At 41.5% G+C, this 23,165-nt stretch overlaps 2 protein-coding genes across 7 annotated transcripts in view; one reads left to right on the top strand and one right to left on the bottom strand.

Moving 5' to 3' along the window:
- NAXD (NAD(P)HX dehydratase) overlaps positions 1–3,243 on the top strand; it is a 78,380-nt gene extending 75,137 nt beyond the window's left edge. For all 5 annotated transcript variants that reach the window (XM_029604704.1, XM_029604702.1, XM_029604703.1 and 2 more), the window contains one exon: positions 2,796–3,243. In XM_029604704.1, coding sequence (XP_029460564.1) covers positions 2,796–2,946 — 151 coding nt within the window. In that variant the 3' untranslated portion in view covers positions 2,947–3,243. The remainder of the gene's footprint in view (positions 1–2,795) is intronic.
- CARS2 (cysteinyl-tRNA synthetase 2, mitochondrial) overlaps positions 1–23,165 on the bottom strand; it is a 217,729-nt gene that overhangs the window by 12,666 nt on the left and 181,898 nt on the right. The gene's annotated exons all lie outside the window — the stretch shown is intronic.

The raw sequence follows: 23,165 nt of genomic DNA, 5'->3' as shown, positions 1-23,165 counted from the left end.
TAGTCTCTGCAGTGGTTATTAGTGTCCATAGACATTCCAACCTGCTGTCCAGGAATGATTGATGTGATGTGCCTTGCAATGGGGAGAATATTTTTGGAAATGAGGTCAAGGAAGCGGTGGCTCAGATTAAAGACCATTATGTGATGCTTTAGACCCTCTCTACTGCCACTCTCCTTACTCAAGAGGTACCTGAGTGGGGCTCCAAGGAAGCATTTTTATCAGCCAAGGAGATATTTTCCTCCATGCCAGCAGCAGGGTCCTTGTACTCGCCCGAAAGAGCAGAGGGCCCCAAAGCCACAGCCAGCACCCCAGCCAAAAGCTGGGATGGGGGTTTGACTGGACTGGGGAGAGTATAGCTGAGATCGTAGTATCCATACTAGAGGACACTTCCCTTTGAAGGCAGGCAAAGCTTTTTATGTAAAGCATTGGCCCAGAATAACTTTGTACATGTGGGTCCTCAGCATAATTCAAAAAGGATAAAGATTGTTTATTGGATGTACCTCCAAATTGTGCACTGAAACACTGGTCACTGTCTCAGAAATTGCTACAAGAGGTACTCTTCTCTCTCTTCCAATGTAGTTGAGACAATTCCACTAGCAAAAAGAGGGTGGTACTTCTTGATCCCCAAACAAACAGGAGGCTCCATCCCATCCTAGATCTGAGAAGTTCAAGATGGTTTCCCTGTCCACCTTGATTCCTTTTCTCAAAAAAGTGAACTGACTGTGCTTTCTAGATCTGAAGGATGGTTACACCCACCGAAATATTTTTAGATCACACAAAATATTAGATCGAAGTAGGGAACCAACACCTCTAATATTGCCCTTCTGCTTGGCATCCAGGCCACATACACCATCATAACTGCAATACATTTTGTGAATATATGTTTTTCCCTATTGGGATGATGGTCTGGTCAAGAGCATGTCTCAAGTTAGTACTACAGAATCAATGAATACAACCATTTGAGTTCTGGAGTTGCTAAGTTCGTCATCAATTACCCCAATTTCCACTTGAGTCCATCTCAACTGGAATTTATATGAGCACTGTAACATGACTTGGGCAAGAGCCTTCCTCCCACAAGAGAGGATTATCATGTTGATATCCACTGTGGAGAGTCAGCAGGCCGCCTCATGGGATACGTTGAGATTGTTGGGCCAAATGGCATCAATAGTCCATGTTGCTCCCTTGGCATGTGTTCACAGGGAAAGATCCCAGATCACAGTGGGATCAAGCCATTTTGTATCTCCTAGACAGCATCCACATCACCCAGCCTCTAAGGGATTGTATGTCCTGGTGGCTGATTCATTGCACTCTAGCCAAGGAAATACCCTTCCACATTCCTTCAATGCAAATTGTTCTAACCACAGATGCATCTATCTTGGGCTGGGGAACCCACATACCCAAGACCTTTGGTCTGCTCAGGAAAAACTATCAAATTTCATAGAGTTAAGGGTGATAGTCTCAAGGCATTCAGGGATTTAAGACTAAGAATTTGCCTGCTGTTTTTGTACTTTGAACTCTCCTATCTGTGTATATAGTTGGTTTACTCATATTGATTTATATTTATATCTAGTTTTCACCCCCCTGTTTAATGTACTCTATTGGTTATACGTAAGGGCCCCGCCCAAAAGTTAATCTTGTTCCGCTGTTATATGTAAGGGCTCCGCCCAAAAGTTTTTGTTTTTTGTAAACCGATGCGATGTGTCAACGGATGTCGGTATAAAAGAGACCTTAAATAAATAAATAAATAAATAAAATATCTGTTTGCCAATAAAGTTATCTTTATCCAAATGGATCAACAAGCAGTGAGGAATGGGATCATACCTCCTGTGTCAGAAGTCTGACCAGATTTTGGCACTGGGCCTTTTCTCAGGGTCGAAAACCGGATGCTCAATTTTGCCGGTTTCCGAGCCAGAGGTTGGCAGCAGGCTCAAGAACCAACGCCGGCAAAATTGAGCGTCAGCTGTCAAACCCGCTGACAGCCGCTGCGATGGGCCAAAAGGAGGCGCTAGGGACGCGCTAGTGTCCCTAGCGCCTCCTTTTGCCTGTTTCTACCACCGGACCTAATTTAAATACTGAATCGCGCGCACAGGCAAGTGGCCTGTGCGTGCGCTGGGAGAGCGGGCATTCGCCCACTCTCCCGCGGACTTTACTGAATCGGCCCGAAAGTTTGGTATGGCGTGTAGTGTATATTAAGATATAGATGTTGTGGGGGGGGGGGGTTTGTATTGATATTTATATACCTAAGCTTCACAATTTGGTGCTCCATTCCATCTCTCCTAGTGGGGCCATGGGCCCCACTAACTTTTTGCCCCAAATGGCACCAGCAGCTGAGGTGTAGGGGCAGAGGTTGGTTTATTTGACCCACCCAGTCAAAGTGTTGCACTGCTCCTGCTCCCTACGGTATATGCACCACGCTGATGCTTACCTTACCATAAGTAATACATTATCTCTCACATTAGCCACTTTCGCTACCTTGCTATAGACTGTTTATAAATTATTGTTCATTAAGTTATTTGTAAAGCCTGTTGCTGAATTTGCTGTAAACCGATTAGATGTTCCAAGCGATTATCGGTATAGAAAAACCCACAAATAAATAAATAAGCACTCTACTCCACCAGTTTGCCTTGGTTCCAGCACTAGCTTTTGGTATTCTGGAAATGTATAGCTTTCAAGCACCACATCTCTTCTGTTTCTGAAAGTCAATGCTATTTCAGCTTATAAAAAACGGTGGTGTGTTTTTGTTTTGTTTTTGTTTTTTCCTTTTAATTCTCAATTTTATTTTCCCTTTTCTTTAGTCAAAATCCTTTTCTCGTGGCTGCATTTGGAGCTTGTTCTCTCACGAGACAGTGCAACAGCCAGGCCTTCCAGAAATATGGGCGCTCGATGACAACCCAGGACATGATTGCAGAAGTCGGGACCGCTTTCAACAAACTTTTTGAAACCTGAAGTCTAGGCAACGGATCAACTGCAAAGGAAGGGACATGCGTTAGATTCTCCAGTACAAGTGCATACAAATAATGAACCCTTTTCAACCACTGAGCATCATCAGTACCTAAGAACTCTATGGGTTTTTAAGTTTAGAGAAAATGTAATGTAGATAATTTTGTAAAAGTTTGGAATACAAAAATAGTTTTGGCTGACACATGTAGCTACAGATCTGATGTGCACTAAAAAAAATAAATTGTGTATAATATACAAAAATAAACTTGCTAAGGAAAAATAAATTAAAAATCTTCCTTAAAAGGATCTGTTGTCTTTTATATTGTAAATAGCAAGGGCAGCTTATGTTTCTAATCTCAGCTTTTATAATTAGCTGGGTACTTTCTTTAATCAACACTGGCACTGCCCCCTCCGTGTCTCTTTGCAAAATGCTGCAATGGGAGGTAGTCAAGTTTTTTTATTTTTTTCTGTTTGTTCATATTTCTTAATTTGAGGTTTGTGTGTCTAAGGTTCTGAAAAATAGATTTTTTTTTAAAGTATGGATTGACATGCTCTGGTAAAATGGGCATAAAATTGTCAGAGTATGAAAATGAAAACCTAAAAGGGTAGATTTTAAAAGGGCCACATGTGTCCATAAACGCCTGCATCTTGCCGCACACAAAAATACGCGCTATTTTGTAACCTACGAGTGTAGGTTATAAAATACTCTTCACGCGTGTATGGCTGCAGCCGTACCCACATATCTTATGTGTGTCACCTTGCTACAGATCCCCGATAAGAGGCAGGAGTCTGGTGAACAGCGAGGGGGGGGGGGTGGGGGGTGGAGAGAGAGAGAGATTAAGGATAAACCTCCTGGGAAGGAGGCTGTTGTTACTAAAGGTTTTCAGAAACCATATGGATAGTATTCAGCTAAAGAATATGGGTCCTACACCATTTAAACTGGTGAGAAGAACATGTTAATTTCTCTTGAGCTGTCATGGTTTGGCTGCTGGCTTGCAGGTAAAGAAAACGGCCTGTTAAATTAAAACCTAATGGCCTCCTACAAGTAGCATTTTTTTTTTTGGATCAAGAGATGGCTCATTCCACAAATGCTTGAAGTCTAAAAGATAAAATAAATTGGGAGAGAGAAGAGTGTAAGCACTAGATGAAGAGGTAGATATAACTGGCATCTCAGAGACCTGGTGAAGGAAGATAACCAATGGGACACTCTGATACCAGAGTACAAATTATTATCAAAATGACAGGATGGCTCAAAGTGAAGGAGGGGGGTGTCACTATATGTGAGAGAGCATTGCCTCAAATAGGATAAAAGTTCTGCAGGAAACAAAAGGCAATGTTGAATCTTTATGGATACAAATTCCAGTTGAAAAGGGGGAATAAAATATTTGTGGGGATGTATTACACTGCACCTGGCCAGAATGAACTAACAAGGAAATTCTAAAAGAAATTAGGGAAGCTAAGAAGCACAGCAATACTGGGTGATTTTAATTACTCCACTATTGACTGGGTGAATGTTACATCAGGATATTCCAGAGAAGTAAAGTGCTGGGGCAACATGAGGGGGAACTATTTTAGATTTAGTCCTTAGTGGGACACAGGATTTGGGGTGAGAGGTAACCGTGTTGGAGCCACTTGACAATAGTGATCACAACTTTTTCAAATTGGACTTAATAATTGGCGGAGGCACACTAAAGAAATCTACTGCGACAGCATTTAACTGCAAAGGTTAAGACAGTAACGTTCAAACTGAGGCATGTGCATGAATGTAATAATTTCATGAGATTATTTTTGAGAAATAGAAATGCGATGTTTCATGGTTATTGGATCTGGATATATCCAGATATTACTAAGCCTACACAGGATCGTAGGAAAAAATTCTTAGAGAAGAGACCAGATAATCCTGCAATAGGGGGGGGCAATGCGTTATACATTACCTATGTAAATGTATTTTAAAATACCAAAATGCGAAGTATGTATATTATGATCCAATGCACTTAAGGTCGTTCTTAAATGCACACTCCTAAGTTTATGTATGTAGGCTCTGGCTTAGAAAAAGCAAAGGAAGGCCTGGGAGACCAGCAGTGAGGACTGTTAGTTTGCCTCGATTGACAAAGGAGGCTTTGGATAAGCCTCCTTTGTTTCATCTATGCCTGCACCAAACGCTTGCTGAACCCACTGGATCTACCTGAGGGCTGCAAGGACCATCGTACTGCACCAATTCCCAGCTGGCTGGCGCACCTGACATCACATCGCGCCAAAAGGGATTTAAACACGGCGGAACGCCTGGCGGCGTCACGCGACAAAGGAGCAGGCCCCTTTGTACGCCCCTTCATACACCCCAAGGTGAAACAACTGGAATAATGTCCGAGTTATCCCCTCGCAAAAGGACAATAGTCATCAATAACGAACAAGACATCCATATGATTCCAGTCTGCTTGAATAAAGGAAAATATGACTTTAAGGTTCAAAGAAAATTGAAAGATCGATTGCAAATAAGGTATTTAAAGACTGTGAATTCAAATAACCTCATAAAATCTAATATAATCAGTAATATTACAAAAATGAATAATTTTTTTGGTATTGCACAATCAGTAACTAAAAAAATACCCATTATATATGATCTATTACAGGATGTTAAACCTAGCTTTTTTGCAATCACTGAGACGTGGTTAAAATAATCGGACACAGTTTTGAATAATCAAATAGCGAACAGGAATGATGTATTCTCAAAACCCCGATTAAATAAGAGGTGGAGGATTAATGCTAATTATAGAAAAAAAATTTAACTGCAAATTGTTGCAATTAGAAACTCCGGCAAACCATGACATAGCTTTGTTCAACACTGATAATTTTCAAATCTTTTTTATGTACTGTCCACCCAGTTTGCTAGAGTTAAACATTTCACCATTAATTGAATTTATTACAACCAATATATACCCTTCAAAACCTACTATCATATTAAGTGATTTCAACCTTCATATGGATGTTCAACCGTTGTCCAGTACCTGTCAGACACTAACATCATGGAAGCATTAGGCTTCAAGCTAATTACAGATAAAAAATACACATAAGGCAGGGCATCTGCTTGACCTTATATTTATCAATAGTACTATATTTAATGATTTAGATACACAATATTCACAAATTCCCTGGTCCGATCATTTCCTGATTTATTCGACAATAAAATATACTGGCAGGTTAAAAGAAAATATAGATGAGCCAACTAAGTTTAAATATTGCCCACCCTTTAATTTGGAAAGATTACAGAATGCAGTACAAGAGAAACTACCAGAAATTGATTTGGCAAATAGTGATATAGCAACAACTTCATGGCTGAGCATAACGAATAGCATAGCAGATGAAATTAACCCAAAGAAATCTTTTGTTAGCCGCAAGGAAGCAAAACAATCTAAACCCTGGTATAATCCACAATTGAAGAAAGTTATTGAGAAATAATGAAACAGTGGAAAAGGAACAAAACAATTGAAAATATAACAAAATACCGAACCTGTCTAGCATACTATTAAAAAGTTAATTTTAAATTAAAAAAAGAATATATAGTTCAAAAATAGAAAAATTTACAAACAATCCCAAAACCTTGTTCAACATTGTTAGCAATCTCACTAAGGATAAAACTACTCTTACGAACTTACCAGAGACTAGATGTAATGAAATAGCTCACTTTTTTAGAGATAAAATCTTAGACCTAAGAAGGAAGATTAATATTTCAACAACAAATAAAAATGTGTCCGAGGGAATTAACAAAATGGTCTTCCTTCGAAGAGGTTTCAAGTGTTGAAGTCGAGAACATGTTAAAGAATTTACACCCTGCACCCCATGTACTAGATGCCATACCCATTTGTGACTTGAAAACGATCAAAGAAACACTGACCCCTATATTAGCAAATATTATCAGTCTATCCCTGATAGAAGGAAACCTACCGGATACTTTAAAAGGAGAAAGTATCAAACCTATAATAAAGAAGAAAATTTTGATGCAACAATTCTAATTAAATTACAGACCGGTTTCCAATTTACCATTATTGGCGAAATTAATAGAAAAACCGGTATTAAAACAACTTGTATCCATCCCAACACGGTTTTCGTAGACATTACAGTATGGAAACTTTACTGCTTTCTCTGTCTGATCATATAATAAGAGGTTTTGATTATGGACAACATTACTGATTTTATTAGATTTATCGGCGGCATTTGACACAGTAAATCACGAAATAATGATAAAGAGATTGATGGATATAGGTTTACAGGGAAAGACTATAGCCTGGTTTAAATCATACCTAAGTAATCGCTTCTATCATATTTGTATTAAAAATACACCATGAATACACCGAGAATGATTTTTAAAGAAAAATTATATGTGCTTTGGAATTTTGACACCATTAACTGAAACCACATGGTGGATAAAAAGAAAAATCCCTCCAAGGTCCCTGAAGCAGGCAGACAGTTGCCGAAACACGGCCGATGTCGGGCAGGTGGTCTCGGCAGGAATCTATCTGGATCAAAAGAAACTGATAAGTACTCAGAAAAAAGCGAGAACGCTTAGGGTGGGTTGGGCCAACCGCCAGGGAGAGGATAATATACACTAAATATAAAGCACATGGAAGTAAAAAATAAGAAAAATGAAAAATCTATACAATAAAGTATTTGAAGAATAAACACAGGAGCTACTAATCGAGACAATCACAAAGTGGTTGTCTTGTACATAGCGACCACACCTCACCGACTTCCCTTGATGGTTTGTTGTTAATGATATATTAAAAATACAACTTCTGTATTTTGGATAGGTTGGCCCTTTAAGGCAATGGCAGCCCTGTGCTTTGGGAGCCACCATTGCATGACAAGGTATGACACTATAGTGTTTGGTCGTGAGACAAAAGAATGCGGTGATACAGCTGGGCTATTTTTGGGGGAGGGGCCTCTATCGCAACTACTCCCCCCACAATAAACATTGTGGCTTGATGAATCCAGGCCTATATTTTTCTGTTTCCATATCTGGACAATTGACTCATAACAGGATTGAACGTGGAGGAAGCATAATGCTATCACTGGGGTTCCTAATCATTTTTCAGATATCTATGATGAACTCTATCTCCAGTCATAGACTTCATAGGAGCCTGCCTGTATACAACTTAGAGAAAAGCATTTCTGCCCCAAGAAAGAGCAGCTGAATTGTCAAGACTCCTTTGCCAAATTATCAAATACAAGCATCTGCTCTGCTTTTCATGAGGATGTAAGGTCATACGACAGCAACAGTTCATGTCATTCCCTTTGCCAGGCTCCAGTTGAGACTACGTCAATGGCAACTGGAGTTCCAGTAGAGTCAACATCCGCAGTCATTAGCCAATAAGACGACAATATTAAAAGCCCTCACAAATTCCCTACAGGGATGGTTATTTCCTGTAAACTACTTCAGGCCTCAGTATTTTTGTCAATCTCAGTTCCAGGAAATTCTCACCACATTTGCCTCAGCGTGTGGACAGTGAGCTCATCCGAGGAATTCTTTCTTAGGAATAGACAGGGTTTAATGGGACACAATCAACATTGATTTACCCAAGGAAAGCCTTGCCTCACTAATCTGCTACATTTTTTGAAGAGGTTCATGAACGGGGATAACAGTGAGGTGGTTGACATAGTGTATATAGATTTTCAGAAAGCATTTGAAAAAGTCTCTCATGCGAGATTCCTCAGGAAATTAAAAATGAACGGGAGCAGAGGCAATGTCCTATGATGGATTGTGAACTGGTTAAAAGATAGGAAACAGAGAGTAGGATTGAATGGTCAGTTTCCTCAATGGAGAAAGGGGAACAGGGGTGTGCCCTAGAGATCTGTACTCGGACTGGTGCTTTTTAACATATTTGTAAATGACCTGGAAAAGGGAACATGTGGGGCAATCAGATCTGCAGATGACATAAAATTATTCAAAGTTGTTAAATTGCAGGCAGATTGTGAGAAATTGCCAGCAGCCCTTGGGAGACTGGGTATCCAAATGCAGATAATGATGCACATAGGGGAAAATAATCCAAATTGAAATTATAAGACATTAGGTTCCATAGTACGAGTGACCAGCCAGGAAAGGGATCTAAGCATCATTCTGCACAATGGGGCGGATTTTCAAAGGCCCACGCGCGCGCCTATTTTGCATAGGCCGCCGGCAAGCGTAAAGCCCCGGGACGCGCTTAAATCCCGGGGCTTCCTGTCGGGGGCGTGTCGAGATGACGCGCCGTTTGGGGGTGGGGCGCGGCGTTTTGGGGGCGGTGACGTGGGCGTGGTTTCGGCCCGGGGGCGTGGCCGCAGCCTCAGGAACAGCCCCCGGAGCGGGGCACCCGGCCGACAGGCGTAACTTTGCCGACAAAGGTAAGGGGGGGGTTTAGATAGGGCCGGGGGGGGGTGGGTTAGGTAGGGGAAGGGAGGGGAAGGTGCAGGGAGGGCGAAGGAAAGTTCCCTCCGAGGCCGCTCCGAAATCGGAGCGGCCTTGCAGGGAACGGAGGCAGGCTGCGCGGCTTGGTGCGCACAGGCTGCCGATTTTGCGCAGCCTTGCGCGCGCCGACCCCAGATTTTATAAGATACGCGCGAACAAAAGTACGCGCTCGCGCAACTGAGCTGAGCGTGCTGTGATGGTCAAAAATGTAAACAGAATGTTAGGAATTATTAGGAAAGGAATGGAAAATAGCATAATACCTCTGTATCACGCCAAGGTTTCACTGCATCTAAAGTACTGTGTGCAGTTCTGGTTCCCACATATCAAAAAAGATGCAGTGGAATTAGAAAAGGTACAGAAAAAAGTGACCAAAATGATATTGGGAGTGGAACTGCTTCCCTATGAGGAAAGGCTATAGAAGGATTGTGAGAGAATATGTAAGAGATGTCCCCAGGATACCTTTAAAGGACTGGCCCAGCTATCTGGCCTGGTCCTCCTTAAGAACAAGCCTGGTAAAAGATCATGGGTCTAGGGAGTTGCACAGTACCAGGGTATAAAAATCCAGGGTCTAAAGGAGTTAAGAGAGGGCTAGGCTAAAGGTAGGAAGCCAACTTACAAACTACTTAGGTTTTATGGTTCTAAACTGCTTTAAGACCTGCAGAGGTAAGCAGCCTTTTGCTCTGTATTTTTCTTCTGGAAATAAACTTGTGAATGGGGAAACATTCAGACTCTGCCTCCTCCTGTTCTCCGGGCCGTTTCCCAAGCCATGGCTGCTCCCAGTTACCACATGTGGTAGTAGTGGGGGTCTTTCCTCGTCTAAGTGGGAAGCACTGACAGGAGCCCACATCCTCAGCCCAGAAATAAAAGTGGGAAGTTTTCCTGGGGCCTAGCTGCAGAGGTAGCCCAAGGCTCCATTATAACAGGCCAGGGGGGCTAGCGCTGACTGAAGCAGCTAATATCCAGTCAGTAAGTGCTGAATAGGCTGAGGGTTTTGTTTTGAAACCTGGATATTAGATGCTTCAGTCAGCGCTAGCCCCCCTGGCCTGTTTTTTTTTTTTTTTTTAAAGAGGTCAGTGTAGAGTGAGAATTACAGTTCCTTGCTGAGGGACAATTGAAATTACAGGCTATTGTGCAAGCACAGGAGGTTCAATAACAACAACTCCTAGAGAGCTTGAGTGCTCTACAGGCTTCCTTAATTGCCATACAGGAAAATGTGACCCAGAAAAATACTGCCTTTACAAGCTATCATCACCCGCCATATTCTTGCTGTTTCCATGATACCAAATATGGTTCTGGGGGAAAATCCGGAATCCTGTAAATTTTGAAAGGACTGCTTGGCTAGCAAAGTAGCCAGAGTCCTCTTGGACCGCTTATTTGGGGAACCTGCTGACAGGCGGCAGTAAACCCTCATGGAAGAGTTGACTATGTAGATGTTAAGACTGCCTTCTGGAGAGAGCAGGCTGCACTGCAGAGGCATGTTGGCTTCAGTTCCGATGAGGGAGTCTCTGCCCCAGGGAAAGGCCCTGAAATCTCTTCCATCAACTAAAGGACATAGAGTGTAAGTGGCTACAACCAGAAGGGAAAATAGTTCCCAGAAGTGCCCATTATCATCCTATTAGAGCAATTCATAGAAAGTTTATCCCCCATCCACGCAGTGGTGGGTATGCCAGCATTCAGGCTTGACCCTGGAGTCCACCGTAGAAATGGCAGACACCTGTCAAGTGCAGTTGGCCAGATAAAACTATATTATGCAAGGGAAACAGTTGGTATGAGATCCAAAAGGCTACAGTTTGCGAAACAGCCAGAGAGAGAGCATCCACAGAGTCTGGTCCCTGTAGCACAGAATCACCTAAGGAAGAAATAGCACACAAAGGAAAAGTATTTCATTACACACTGCCTGGGGCCTAGATCATCATCTTTCCCCCCATAGAAAAGGACCCACTCCTTGGGACCCAGAGAGTTGGGAAAGTGGCAGAAGTAGTCGTCCCAGTGAATAAATTCTTTTATGGACCCTCAGAATACCATTAAATCCATTAAAAAAGGGTTACACAGATAAATGCAAATCAGTTGTTTACGCTTTCAAAAAATAAAAAGACTAAGCAGCACATTTGAAATAAATCAGAGACTTTTTCACTCAATGCCTAGTTAAGCTCTGGAATTCATTGCCAGAGGATGTGGTAAAGATATAGATGCACTGGAAAAGATACAAAGAAGGGCGACCCAAAATTATAAAGGGGTTGGAACTGCTCCCCTATGCGGAAAGGCTAAAGAGGTTAGGGCTTTTCAGCTTGGAGAACGAACGGAGAGCTGAAGGGGGATATGATAGAGTTCTACAAAATCGTGAAAGGACTTGAATGGGTAAATGTGAATTGGTTGTTTAGTCTTTCAGATAACAGAAGAACTAGAGGGCATTCCTTGAAGTTAGCAAATAGCACATTTAAATAAACAAGTTAAAAAAAATGTTCACTCAACCGCACAGTTAAGCTCTGGAATTCATAGCCAGAGGACGTAGTTATTAAGACAGCTTAGCTGGGTTTACAAAGTTTCTGGAAGAGAAGTCCATTAACTGCTATTAATCAAGTTGGCTTAGGGAATAGCCACTGCTATTACAGGCATCAGTAGTATGGGATCTACTTAATGTTTGGGTACTTACCAAATACTTGTATCCTGGATTGGCCACTGTTGGAAACAGGTTGCTGGGCTTGATGGGCTCTTAGTCTAACCCAGTATGGCAACGTCTTATGTTTTAAAGTGTAGCTGGGTTTAAAAAAAGGTTTGGAAAAGTTCCTGGAGGAAAAACCCATAAACAGTTAATAACTAGTAGACTTGGGAAAGCCACTGCTTATCCCTGGGCATAAGGATCATGGAATCTACTATCTGAGATCATGGTAGGTAGCTGTGACCTAGATTGGCCAGTGTTGGAAACAGGATACTGGGTTTGATGGGACCCTTGGTCTGATCCATAGGGTGGTTTTAATGGGAATATGGGGATGCAAAGAAAGATTACTTCATATGAAAATACTAGAACTCAGGACAATTTTTAATGCCATAAAAACATTCAACCCATGGCTAAAAAACAAAGTAGTCTTGAGAGACTGATACCTAAGGCCTATATTCATCATGTCACTATAACGCCATGGCCATGCCTGCCCATGCCCCTTTTCCGCTATTGCGGAAAAGGGGCATGGGTAGGCAAATGAGCAGCTGGCCACATCGCAGCATACGGTAAAGCACACAATGTTGCGTTATCATACGCGGTGATATCGGCCATGCTAGTCATTTTCAACCCCATAGTGCCCCACGAAAACCTGTAGCTATTTCCCACGAAATTGCCTGCGCTAGAGTGCGATAGTTTATTGCACACAGCACTAGCAGCCCCTAATCTCCATAACCCCACCAAAAACTCCTCCCTTTTGAATAATAAACTTTAAATGTGCATACGCGATTTGCAATAACGCAGTAATGCATGCAATAAGAACATAAGGACATGCCATACTGGGTCAGACCAAGGGTCCATCAAGCCCAGCATCCTGTTTCCAACAGTGGCCAATCCAGGCCATAAGAACCTGGCAAGTACCTCGCAAAATGATGAATGACCCTGCAAGTTCGCCATGTTCAATATCAACGAACAAGGCAGAATAGCACTGTTCAAATTGTCAAGAGGTAGTTTCGCAAAAAATGTTGCTTATCACTGTCTATTTCCCGAGGATCCAAAATCAAATAGAAAACAGTTTAAGCCAAGAGCTTCAACTGTACAGATTTCATTATACAGCCAAATATGATAGGATCTGTTTTGGTTTTGGGTACACCTCAGGTAGATCTATTTTCATCTATTCTAAACAACAAAGTTCCTGTCTTCTGTTCCAAGAGACCAGCAATAGCAGCTTATCAACACCATTGAAAAGGTATTAACCCAAATGAATCTTTCCCTAAATACTAAAAAAAAAAATGAAATCCTATACATCTCCCCTAAATTAAGCAAGACAAAAGAGCTTGAAATTCAAGAAGCGGCCAAAAACTACCCCATCTCCCTAGAAGTATGAGATCTAGGGATTCTTATAGATTGCAAATTCTCCATGAAATCCTGTGATAAAAAAAATCATAAGCGATGGTTACTTCAAATTAAACATACTCAAAAGATTAAAACCCCTCCTATTCCCTAAAGACTTTAGAACTGTCTTACAGGCACTGGTCTTATCAAGATTAGACTACTGTAACTCACTATTCTTAGGCCTTCCCGCAAATATAACAAGACCATTGCAACTTCTGCAGAACTCTGCAGCTAGACTCTTGACAGGTAGTAGAAGATCTGAACGTCTCACCCCAATATTAAAAGAACTTCATTGGCTGCTGGTAAAATACAGGGCCCAGCATAAAATCTTATCACTAATACATAAAACCCTCTACTATGAAAAAATTGAATGGCTAACCTCTTCACTTCCACACCCCCTCAAGAACCACCAGATCAACTGGAACAGGGATGCTATAAAATTCCTTCCCCCAAAATTGCCCACCTAAATAATGTAAGAGAAATCTATCTCTATTGCTGGACCCCTTCTATGGAACTCCATCCCGCATGAATTACGACTAGAAGCCGACATCAAATTATTTAAAAAGGGGATTAAAACTTGGCTTTTTAAACAAGCCTACCAAGAGCTGTTAGCATAATTATCTTACACTTCTGAGTTAATACCAAGGTAATGTATATTTCTATTTTTAATTATACTATCTCTACCCTAACTATACTAATTCTCTAAGTGTTTAAATTTTGATTATTTAGCATACTATTTAGCTTGCTATGTTAATTATATTATGAAATAATGCATTTACTTCTTTCTTCTTTGGAAATGCAAATAATTTTAAATGATTAATTGCTAACCACTGTAAACCGATTTGATATGCTTGCATGAAAAGTCAGTATATAAAAATTATTAAATAAAATAAATAATGCTTTTTTTTTTTCAATTTAAATTTTTATGAAGGACATCCAGGACAATCACTTATACAACCATATTCAATGCACAGATTCAGATAACAGCAACCATCAAAACAATTAAAACATTTTCACATTATCTTCAGCTCAAAAGAGCGCCAACATCGCTGCTTCCAAATAATTTAGACAACAGCTCTAATACTCTGAGTGGTACAGTATCAACCTATAATTTACACTTCCTATCTCCTCCAAATGTTTCTTTATACCAGAGATCCCCTTCCCTTCCATCTCTCCCAAATCACCTATGTTCTCCAATTCATAACGAACTGCCATATTCTTAAAAACATGGGGCAGCATATTCAAAGAGCAATCAGCACTCGATAGCTGGATAAGCAGGCCGCTGAATATCCAAGTATGTTCAGCAGCCGCTAGATAGCCAGATAAGTGACTTATCCAGCTATCTTTTAACCACATAAAAAGTGGGTGGACAGAGGGCAGAGCTACTTATCTGGTTAACTTATCCGGATAAGTAGGGATATTCGCTCTTATCCAGTTAAGGTAATCGGATAGGTTAGACCAACTCAAGAGCTGATCTAACTTAGCTAAGTAGTGATTTGTGTGCAGATATTCAGCGGTCTAGCCAGGCTACTGAATATCCCTTGTAACATAGCCAAATATGTTATATCCGGCTAAGTTACTTAGTTGGATACAACTGAATATCAGGCCCATGGTAGTTTTTTTTCCTTAATTGCTGTAAGAGATTCCATCCTATAAATGTCATTCAGTTGCTTATACTCCTGTTGCAACTTTGGAGCAGTTGATTTCTGCCAATGAGCAACAATCAAACATCTTGCAGCGATAAGAACTTGAATTATCAAACTGCCCATGTGATGAGGAGCCTCCTCCACTGGCACATTTAAAAACAGAACTGGGTCCCAAGGCAAACTAATGCTTGGTTTACATAATTATTAAAAATAAAAATATCTTAAAAAAACATACCTACATTAAAACAAAACATATAGCCACTTCATTAAATAAACATTACAGACAGACAACAGCATTCCCAGCAATCATAATGCCTTCATCCCAATCGCTACTTCGATAAAAAATAGAAGACCTATCTCAATCAGCAAATAAACATTTCTCATATCTGAGGTGTCAATATACAGTTATTCTATGACATGCTAAAAGCTTGACTAAGATAAAAAGCTTTAACCAACTTTCTAAATTTTGTAATGGAAATGTCTTTTTGGTCTCTAATAATGTTGGGCCCTGAATCATAAAAAGTCACTCTCTAGATTATTCAAGGCAAACCAGTCTAAAAAAAGGCATCTCTAATAATAATTGATTTCCTGACCTAAGGAGAAGTCCATTACCTGTTATTAATTAAGTTGACTTAGTTTTTGGGTACTTGCCAGGTTCTTATGGCCTGGATTGGCCACTGTTGGAAACAGGATGCTGGGCTTGATGGACCCTTGGTCTGACCCAGCATGGCATGTTCTTATGTTCTTAAGGTTTCTTAAGGGCTGATATAATTTTAGGTCTGCGTTAAAAACTTCAGAAACAAACCCATTAATCCCTTTATAGACAAATAGAACCACTCGGAACTTAATCCTCCATATTATGGGCAGCCAATGAAGGCTTAATAAAGTTGGAGTGATATGTTCTCTTAAAGATATGCCAGCTATTATTCTTGCTGCTGATTTCTGTACGTATTGAAGGGCTCGAATCGCCTTTTGATAAAGTGAGGTCAATAATTTTAAAAAAACCTGAAAATGCAGCTATAAAAGTTTACATTAGATGTGGTCATTGTTTAAAAATACCATCTTCAGTGTAATCTGCTATGGTTTGTAATACTGTCTTGTGGAATGTCTCTGGGCTTGGGACACCAGTAAAGAGGGAAAATGTTTTAACTAGATTGAATAAGTTGCAAGCTAAACTTAGTTTTCTCCAGGAAACCCAGCTATCTCAAAATGAAGCAGCTAAATTGAGGAAAAAGGGGATTGCCCAGGTATTTTCTACAGCTGGGTCATCTAAACGTTGTGGGGTAGCCATACTTATTCACAAGTCACTGGATTTTCAGCTGAGTAAAAAGTTAGTGGACTCTGCTGGAAGATATTTAATTCTAGTGGGAATGATGCTGATATTAATTTCAGTGTACGCACCAAATAGATACAATAGATTCCTTTCGACCCGACGCCCGCCCTCCTCGCTAGCTCTCTCCCTCCCTTCCGCTGGGGCTCGTGCAGCCCTTTCAGGCCAGGAGCCCGCTCTTACCTCGTGGTTTGAGCCATGCGGAAAGGGAAAGGGGAAAATCCTCTGCAACCGCCCGACCGCCTAAATCCAGAGGGAGGAGGAGAACCACAAACTTGCTACGAGAAGGGAACAGCGTGGTGAGTCAAGCCATGCCCCCACCTCGGATGGCCTATCGGGAGCCTTCTCGAGCCCTTTAAATTTATTCAGCGATCCCGGCGGCGTCGCGCACCCAAAGGAGCGCGACCTAAGGGGCCTGCCCCTTTGTGGGCCCCAGGACCCAGGGCTCTCTACCTTACATGCGGATTCCTTCATCCTCTCCCCAACTCTTTCACCTCAGACCTCTTCAGACAATCAGACTAACTACGCTCCCCTCAGGTGCCAACTTCATCTCATAACCAGCATCCAGACATTTCCAGCAATCATCCACCCCAATAATCCTCAAGCCTGTATTAGCATCCATCCTGCCAGCATTCACTCTGCCTGCTCCAGCACTCTCTCAACATGACCCAGCAGCCATTCATCCAGTCATCCATCCCAGCATCCATACCAACATTCCTCGAACCTCTTCCAGCACTTTCTACCAACATTCACCCCGCCTGCTCCAAATCTGTTCCAGCAGTCATCCTTCCAGCAGTCATCCACGGGTTGGACGCGCATTTTCCGCCCCTTACTGAATAGGGGGTAAGGGAAAACGCGCGTCCAAGGGCAGGTTAACAGTGCGCTCCGTTGGAGCGCACTGTACTGTACTGTATCGGCCTGAGAGTCTGTGGATGGAGGTAAGTATTGAAGGATTGATTAAACAAATTTTAAAGGAACTGCCTGTCCAGGAATTCCCCCGATATTAAGTCGGAGGTCCCGAAGGGTGTAAAAAGTAAAAAAAAAAAAAAAAACCAAATTGGGCCGGTGGCTGTCGGGCCGAAAACCGGACGCTCTCCTGCATCTGATCCCTCCTTTCAAATGCTGTGTATCACCTTACATCTCAACAGGAAAGAGGTGGTTTATAAATTCCAATATATAACAATAATAATGTAAAAAGCCCTTTCACTAAACATCTCCCTGGACCATGGCTAACAGCAACATTTTCGTTTGGAATCTGGAACAAAGGTGGATGACAACCGGTGAAGAGAGGGCAGACTGATGGTAGGGGCAATGGTTTTCTCTTGGGTAGGTTCAGTGGTGGAGGAAGAGAGAAGCCATGGCAATCTTCACTGGCCTGTGCACAACCTGCTCTCCCCTCCCTCTCAGGGCTAGTCCCAAGATTCGGCATTGGTGGGGGTGCAAATAGCCTGCAAATAGCAAGTAATGAAAGTCAGCATGAGGGGCCTGTGAGCCAGTACAAGATCACGGGCCCTGCAGCCAACCTGATCCATCCTCACGTAGGGCTTCCTATTGCCACAGAAATCTCATGCGAGGGCAGGGCCACTGCAGAGGCTGAGAATGCGCGCCGGTTCGTAAGCCCCATGCTGCCTACTAATGCTGCTGCATCTGGCACCTGAAGAGTGCTGCCAGTTGAGGAACTTGTGATATTTGAGGTCCTGACTCGGTTTGGGAAGCCATGTTCTAGACACAGCATCTGGTATCTATGGGTATATTCCTGTGCCAGAAGCCATAGTTCTACACCTCTGTTTCCCTCGCCCTTCAAGCTGGAAGTTTAAAAGGGAGTGCCATATGCATACATTTCACATAATGTGCTCTTCACTTTTTTTTTAATTCTTTTTTTAAGTTTCTTTTGTTTCTAAGCTTTGGGCTCTCCACGGCTGCAACCATTTTAATAACTTTCTGCTGCTGCCAGTATTTAATCCCAAGGTGCACCTTTCTGTCATCAGGAGTTTTGTTTCTCAGCGGTATTCCTCAAAAAGCAGTACTGTTGCTGCTGGGAATTGTGCAAAGGCACTTCACACAGAGTTTAGCAGAGATGATTACTTTAATAATAGAACTAACACTGCATTTTCAAGGTGCATGGGAAAGCGAAGCAAGAAAATCTAGACAATATCGGGGAGGGGGTGGAGATAGTACTTTTATTCAATCTTTTACCATAAGTCACAATAAAGACTCCAAGAAGCAGTTACTGCAGATGTACACATTAATAAATCCAATACAAAAAAGACCAAACAAGATAAATTAACAAAGTGCTTATCCTTAAACAGCGTGCCCCTCCCAGTCAAAAAATGTAATGTGTTATAGTTTAACCTACATTATTAGTTATCTGTTGACAAATGCACTTGTTGATTTACTCTACAAAGTTACTGTATTTTTTTTTGGGGGGGGGGGGGGGGGGGGGGGGGGGGGAGTTACACCTGGTGGTACTATTGAACCTCACTCCAAAATTTTATTTTGACCACAATAGTTAGATGAGGGGGTATTCACTAATGATCATCAAGAACAGGGGTGGGCATACTTTTGTTTAAACAGGTCCACATTACTGGTGCTTATTGGAGCCTGGAGCTGGGGGCGGGGGGTATCCCCCTTAGAACTCCATGAGTGGGGCAGTTACAGTGGCAAGTGTACCCCACAGTGAGGCCCATAGCAGCAACCATACCGATAAAAAGAATAATTAAAAACGGTTAACAAATTGAATAACATCAAATAGTTAAAAGCTCACATAAAAATGTTCCAAATACATGTAAAATATTTTAAAACAGACATCAAATAACATCCAAAAATTAAAACTAGTAAAGATTTTTAAAAATTCCCCTCTCTCCATACCTGAGAGCTTTTGATTTCCAGATGACCTGAGATTATCATAGATTAGCAGAGAGGGACACATTTGCTCTATTTCTCTCACCCATACACACATGCTGTCCCTCACCTATATGCTCTCTTATCCATACACACAACATAATCTTACCATTTACCATTATCGTACCATCTCACTCATACACATAACGAGCTCTCACCCACACATATGCTCTCTCATCCACACAATGCTCTCACCCACCCCATACATACACATGCACTCGCCAACTCCCTCACACACACACATCCCACCATGCAAGCTCCCCATTCATTCTCACCCCCACACAGACCCCCAGAGAGGCACCTATTCATTCTCATACACACAGAGACCCCACAGGATGGCACCCATTCATTCTCACACACACAAACAGACCCCCAAAGCAGGCTCTTTCATTCATTCATTCTCACACACACATCTGGGCAGGCTCCTTTCTTTTCCCATCAGCCTCTTCTCAGTCCTCTAGTACTGCTATCACTGCCACAAGAGCCTCTCTTCCTGTTTTTCAGTCACTGATGGGATGGGGTCCACCAGCAGCCACACAGACCTTTCTGTTTTTCAGCTGCCAGTGAATGGGGCCCTCAAGTGGCCACAAGGGCTTCCCCATGTTGGCCAACAGCATGTGCCAATTCTGGAAGGGCCCCAATACTCCTCCACTTTCTGTCCCGCTGGCCACATTGCCCCTATTTTAATTGGCTGGTGCTGGGGCCTCACCACTCTCCCCGCCTACACTCTGAGGTGGGATGTCACTACCGGTCACTGTCATCAACAAAGGCCTGCAATGTCAGGCCATTGTTGATGACATTGTTGCAAGGTGCCAATAGGCCGGAGATAATGGGGCAAATTAAGCATGAGGAGGGCCAGAAAAAGTCTATTATCAGGCTGGGTTTGGCCCATGGGCCGTAGTTTGCCCATCCCTGCTCAAGAGCCATAACCAGTTACGCTTGTCAGGAATGAATATGCATGACAGTATGTGCAAGTCATTATTTCTGGCCCTCCTACTATGAATGGATAGCACTACTATAAATATTTGCATGATAATGTTAGAAATATACAGGATTAGAAGAAAACCAAAACTAGACCAGAAGTTATTTAGATTAGGCTCTGTTAATTATGCCAAATACAGCAGGCCAAGCACTGTCCCTACTCTCCAAATCTATTTAATGTTTATTATCATAGTGCAAGGGTGAGTAGTCAAGTCAGGATAGTGTACACAAAGTAAAGTTGCTTACCTTTAATAGAAACTTAGGATGCATGAACAGCACCAACCTTGTTGTGATGAACTATATTGGATTATATCCTGATAACACTAATATAGAAACTTCTCAGAGCTTTCTAGGAATGTCTTAGAGATCTCTCTGAGTATGTGTGGTAATGAGTTCAACTTCAAAAGTTGGCTGGGAGGGCAGAAAAGAGGACTTGTTTGAGTGGTGAACTGCTGTTATGAGCAAACACCTGTCGGACGGAAGCAACTTTGTTTTCTCTGAAGACAAGCCGTTCACCATAGTCACACACATGGGAATCTCTCGGACAAGCAGTTTTACACTGCCACTTCACCCAGAAGTCCACAGTGAGGTCCGAGATGTCTTTTAATTGTTGTTCTGAAATGCAACCGTCAGCTTGGGACTACCCATATATTTATGGCTGATTCATACTTGCTTGTCAATTGAGAAAGCAAGTTTGCTTACCTGCAAACAGAGTTCTCTGTGGACAGCAAGATTAATCAGCCATACTTATTACACAGCCCCCCCCCCTAAAGAATCGACTACTTTGCTAATGCTGTTTCTATATGCATTTTATATTGATTTTATTTGATATCTTGGTTTAAGGTTTAGCCCTGAAGCAGCTGTAAGTGAAACGCTGGCCAGCGTTGGCAAGCCACTGTTTTCTTTCATTATAGGCTCAACTTGTTGCAGCCATCGTTTTAAAGAGATCCCAGTGGAGCATAGCTTGAAACAGCAGTCTACAATTGCAAAGATGATTCTTTCAAGATACGTGGATTTTAATTATATATATAAAAAGGAAAACATAAAGCAATTTTTTTGAAATGTTTACATTTTTTAATAAAGTGAGGATGGACTGGGAGGTTTTTTTGACCAATGATTATTTATGTTATCCCTTTTTGCTCAATTGTTAAAAATCCTGCATTTTGAGCTTTTGTAAACCGTTGTGATGGCTTTACCGAATGACGGTATATAAAACTCATTAAATAAATAAATGTAACCCCCATTGCTCCAAAGAATTGTGCTGAATACTGTAATTATATACTTTCTCTGCATTTTGTAAATATCCTTGTTTCATCCGTTTTTATTGCCCTCTAATGGCCTTGCTCTGTTATATCTGCTTTTCCCTTTGCCTACACTTTTAATTATTGGTTGTCCTGTTTTCCCCATCCCCTGCTCTTTGTAATGTCCATTTCCATTACTTTTTTGTTATAATGTAAACCGATGTGTATTTTAATGTCGGTATAGAAAAACTGTTAAATAAATAAAATAAATAAATGTGTATGCTGAACAGCTCTGTACTGAGTGCATACGTCACTCTGAGATCTTTTCCTCTTTGATGTAGAAATTCAGCTTTGTTCTGATTATATATAGATTACAAAATTCATTAGTGAAGGTTGTTTGGTTTTGCCTTACTGTCTGGATTTCCTGAGTATTTAGAGGCATGTCCCACTCATGGCGCAGTGTGCTTAGTTACAGCATACAGCACCACCACTTGGACTCAGCCATAATTAATTTGTCAAGCCGTACTATGACCAGCATGGAAGAATCAATATTACCAAAAAGTCTTTCTTGTGTACCCGGCTATTGCATATGACCCTTTCCAATTCCGTTTGGATTTTGAAAGATTTATTCGGATTCTGTCAATTGTATTTCTCACAACAACCAAGTTTGGGGTTATCTATATCGCTTGTTAAGGAGTGATCGAGCTGATGTCTCCTGGCCCTTTGGACTCAGCCATCTATACTTTTAAGCAGCTAGTACTCCAGTACTTTATGAATCACAATGATCCAAGAACATCAAGAAACTGGACAAAGTACAGAACCTATGGCCCTGGAAAACTTGAGAAAAGATCAGTCTGTAGTCATTAAAACTGCAGACAAAGGTGGGTCTATCATGGAACAAAACTGAGAAGAGTAAGTTTCAGAGATTAAGAGGAAACTTCAGGATAAAGCGAGTTGCAAGGTTTTCTGATCTGATCCAACTAGAGCTATACAGTGCATTATTAACCAGGTAACCAATCATGCTCTGCAGTTTTGGTTTCTCGCTAATCAAGAGTTTAATTTTTTGAGCATAAAATATTCTTGAGTTCCAACTACTTATATCTTGCCAAAAGAGCATAAAGATTTGCATAAGCTACTAGGCATTATTTCATTCTGTTTATGTACATTCCTTCCTTAAATCTTTTGTCACTGAAATTGATTCTTATATCAGAGACACCAAACATTTTTTTAACATATTGCGCGATTTCAGTGAAGACTGTCTGGATTTGGTTTTTTTGTCACCATGGATATTAAATCATTGTACATATGTATACCACAGACTGAGGCTCTTGATGTGATCCAAAAGTTGCTGATTAGTCGAACATGTCCCCATATCGTACCAACAGGTTTTATATTACAATTAATCACTCTTGCACTAACTAGAAATGCTTTTGATTTTGAAGGGATCTTTTATCAGCAGATCTCAGGAACTGCCACTGGGAGCAACCATGGCCCCCTTCTTTGACCAGTCTTTTCATGTCAGAGTTTGAGAAAGTTTGGGTTTCTAACTCCCCATTCACTGATAAAAATCAGACTGGAAGAGATACATCAAGAATGTGTTCCTGATATGGTGGGTAATGTGGCCGATCTTCAAATG

Source organism: Rhinatrema bivittatum, chromosome 5 (assembly GCF_901001135.1).
Source record: "Rhinatrema bivittatum chromosome 5, aRhiBiv1.1, whole genome shotgun sequence".
Taxonomy (NCBI): domain Eukaryota; kingdom Metazoa; phylum Chordata; class Amphibia; order Gymnophiona; family Rhinatrematidae; genus Rhinatrema; species Rhinatrema bivittatum.
The sequence above is the reverse complement of the archived record's forward strand: the minus strand, read 5'-3'. Positions and strand labels throughout refer to the sequence as shown.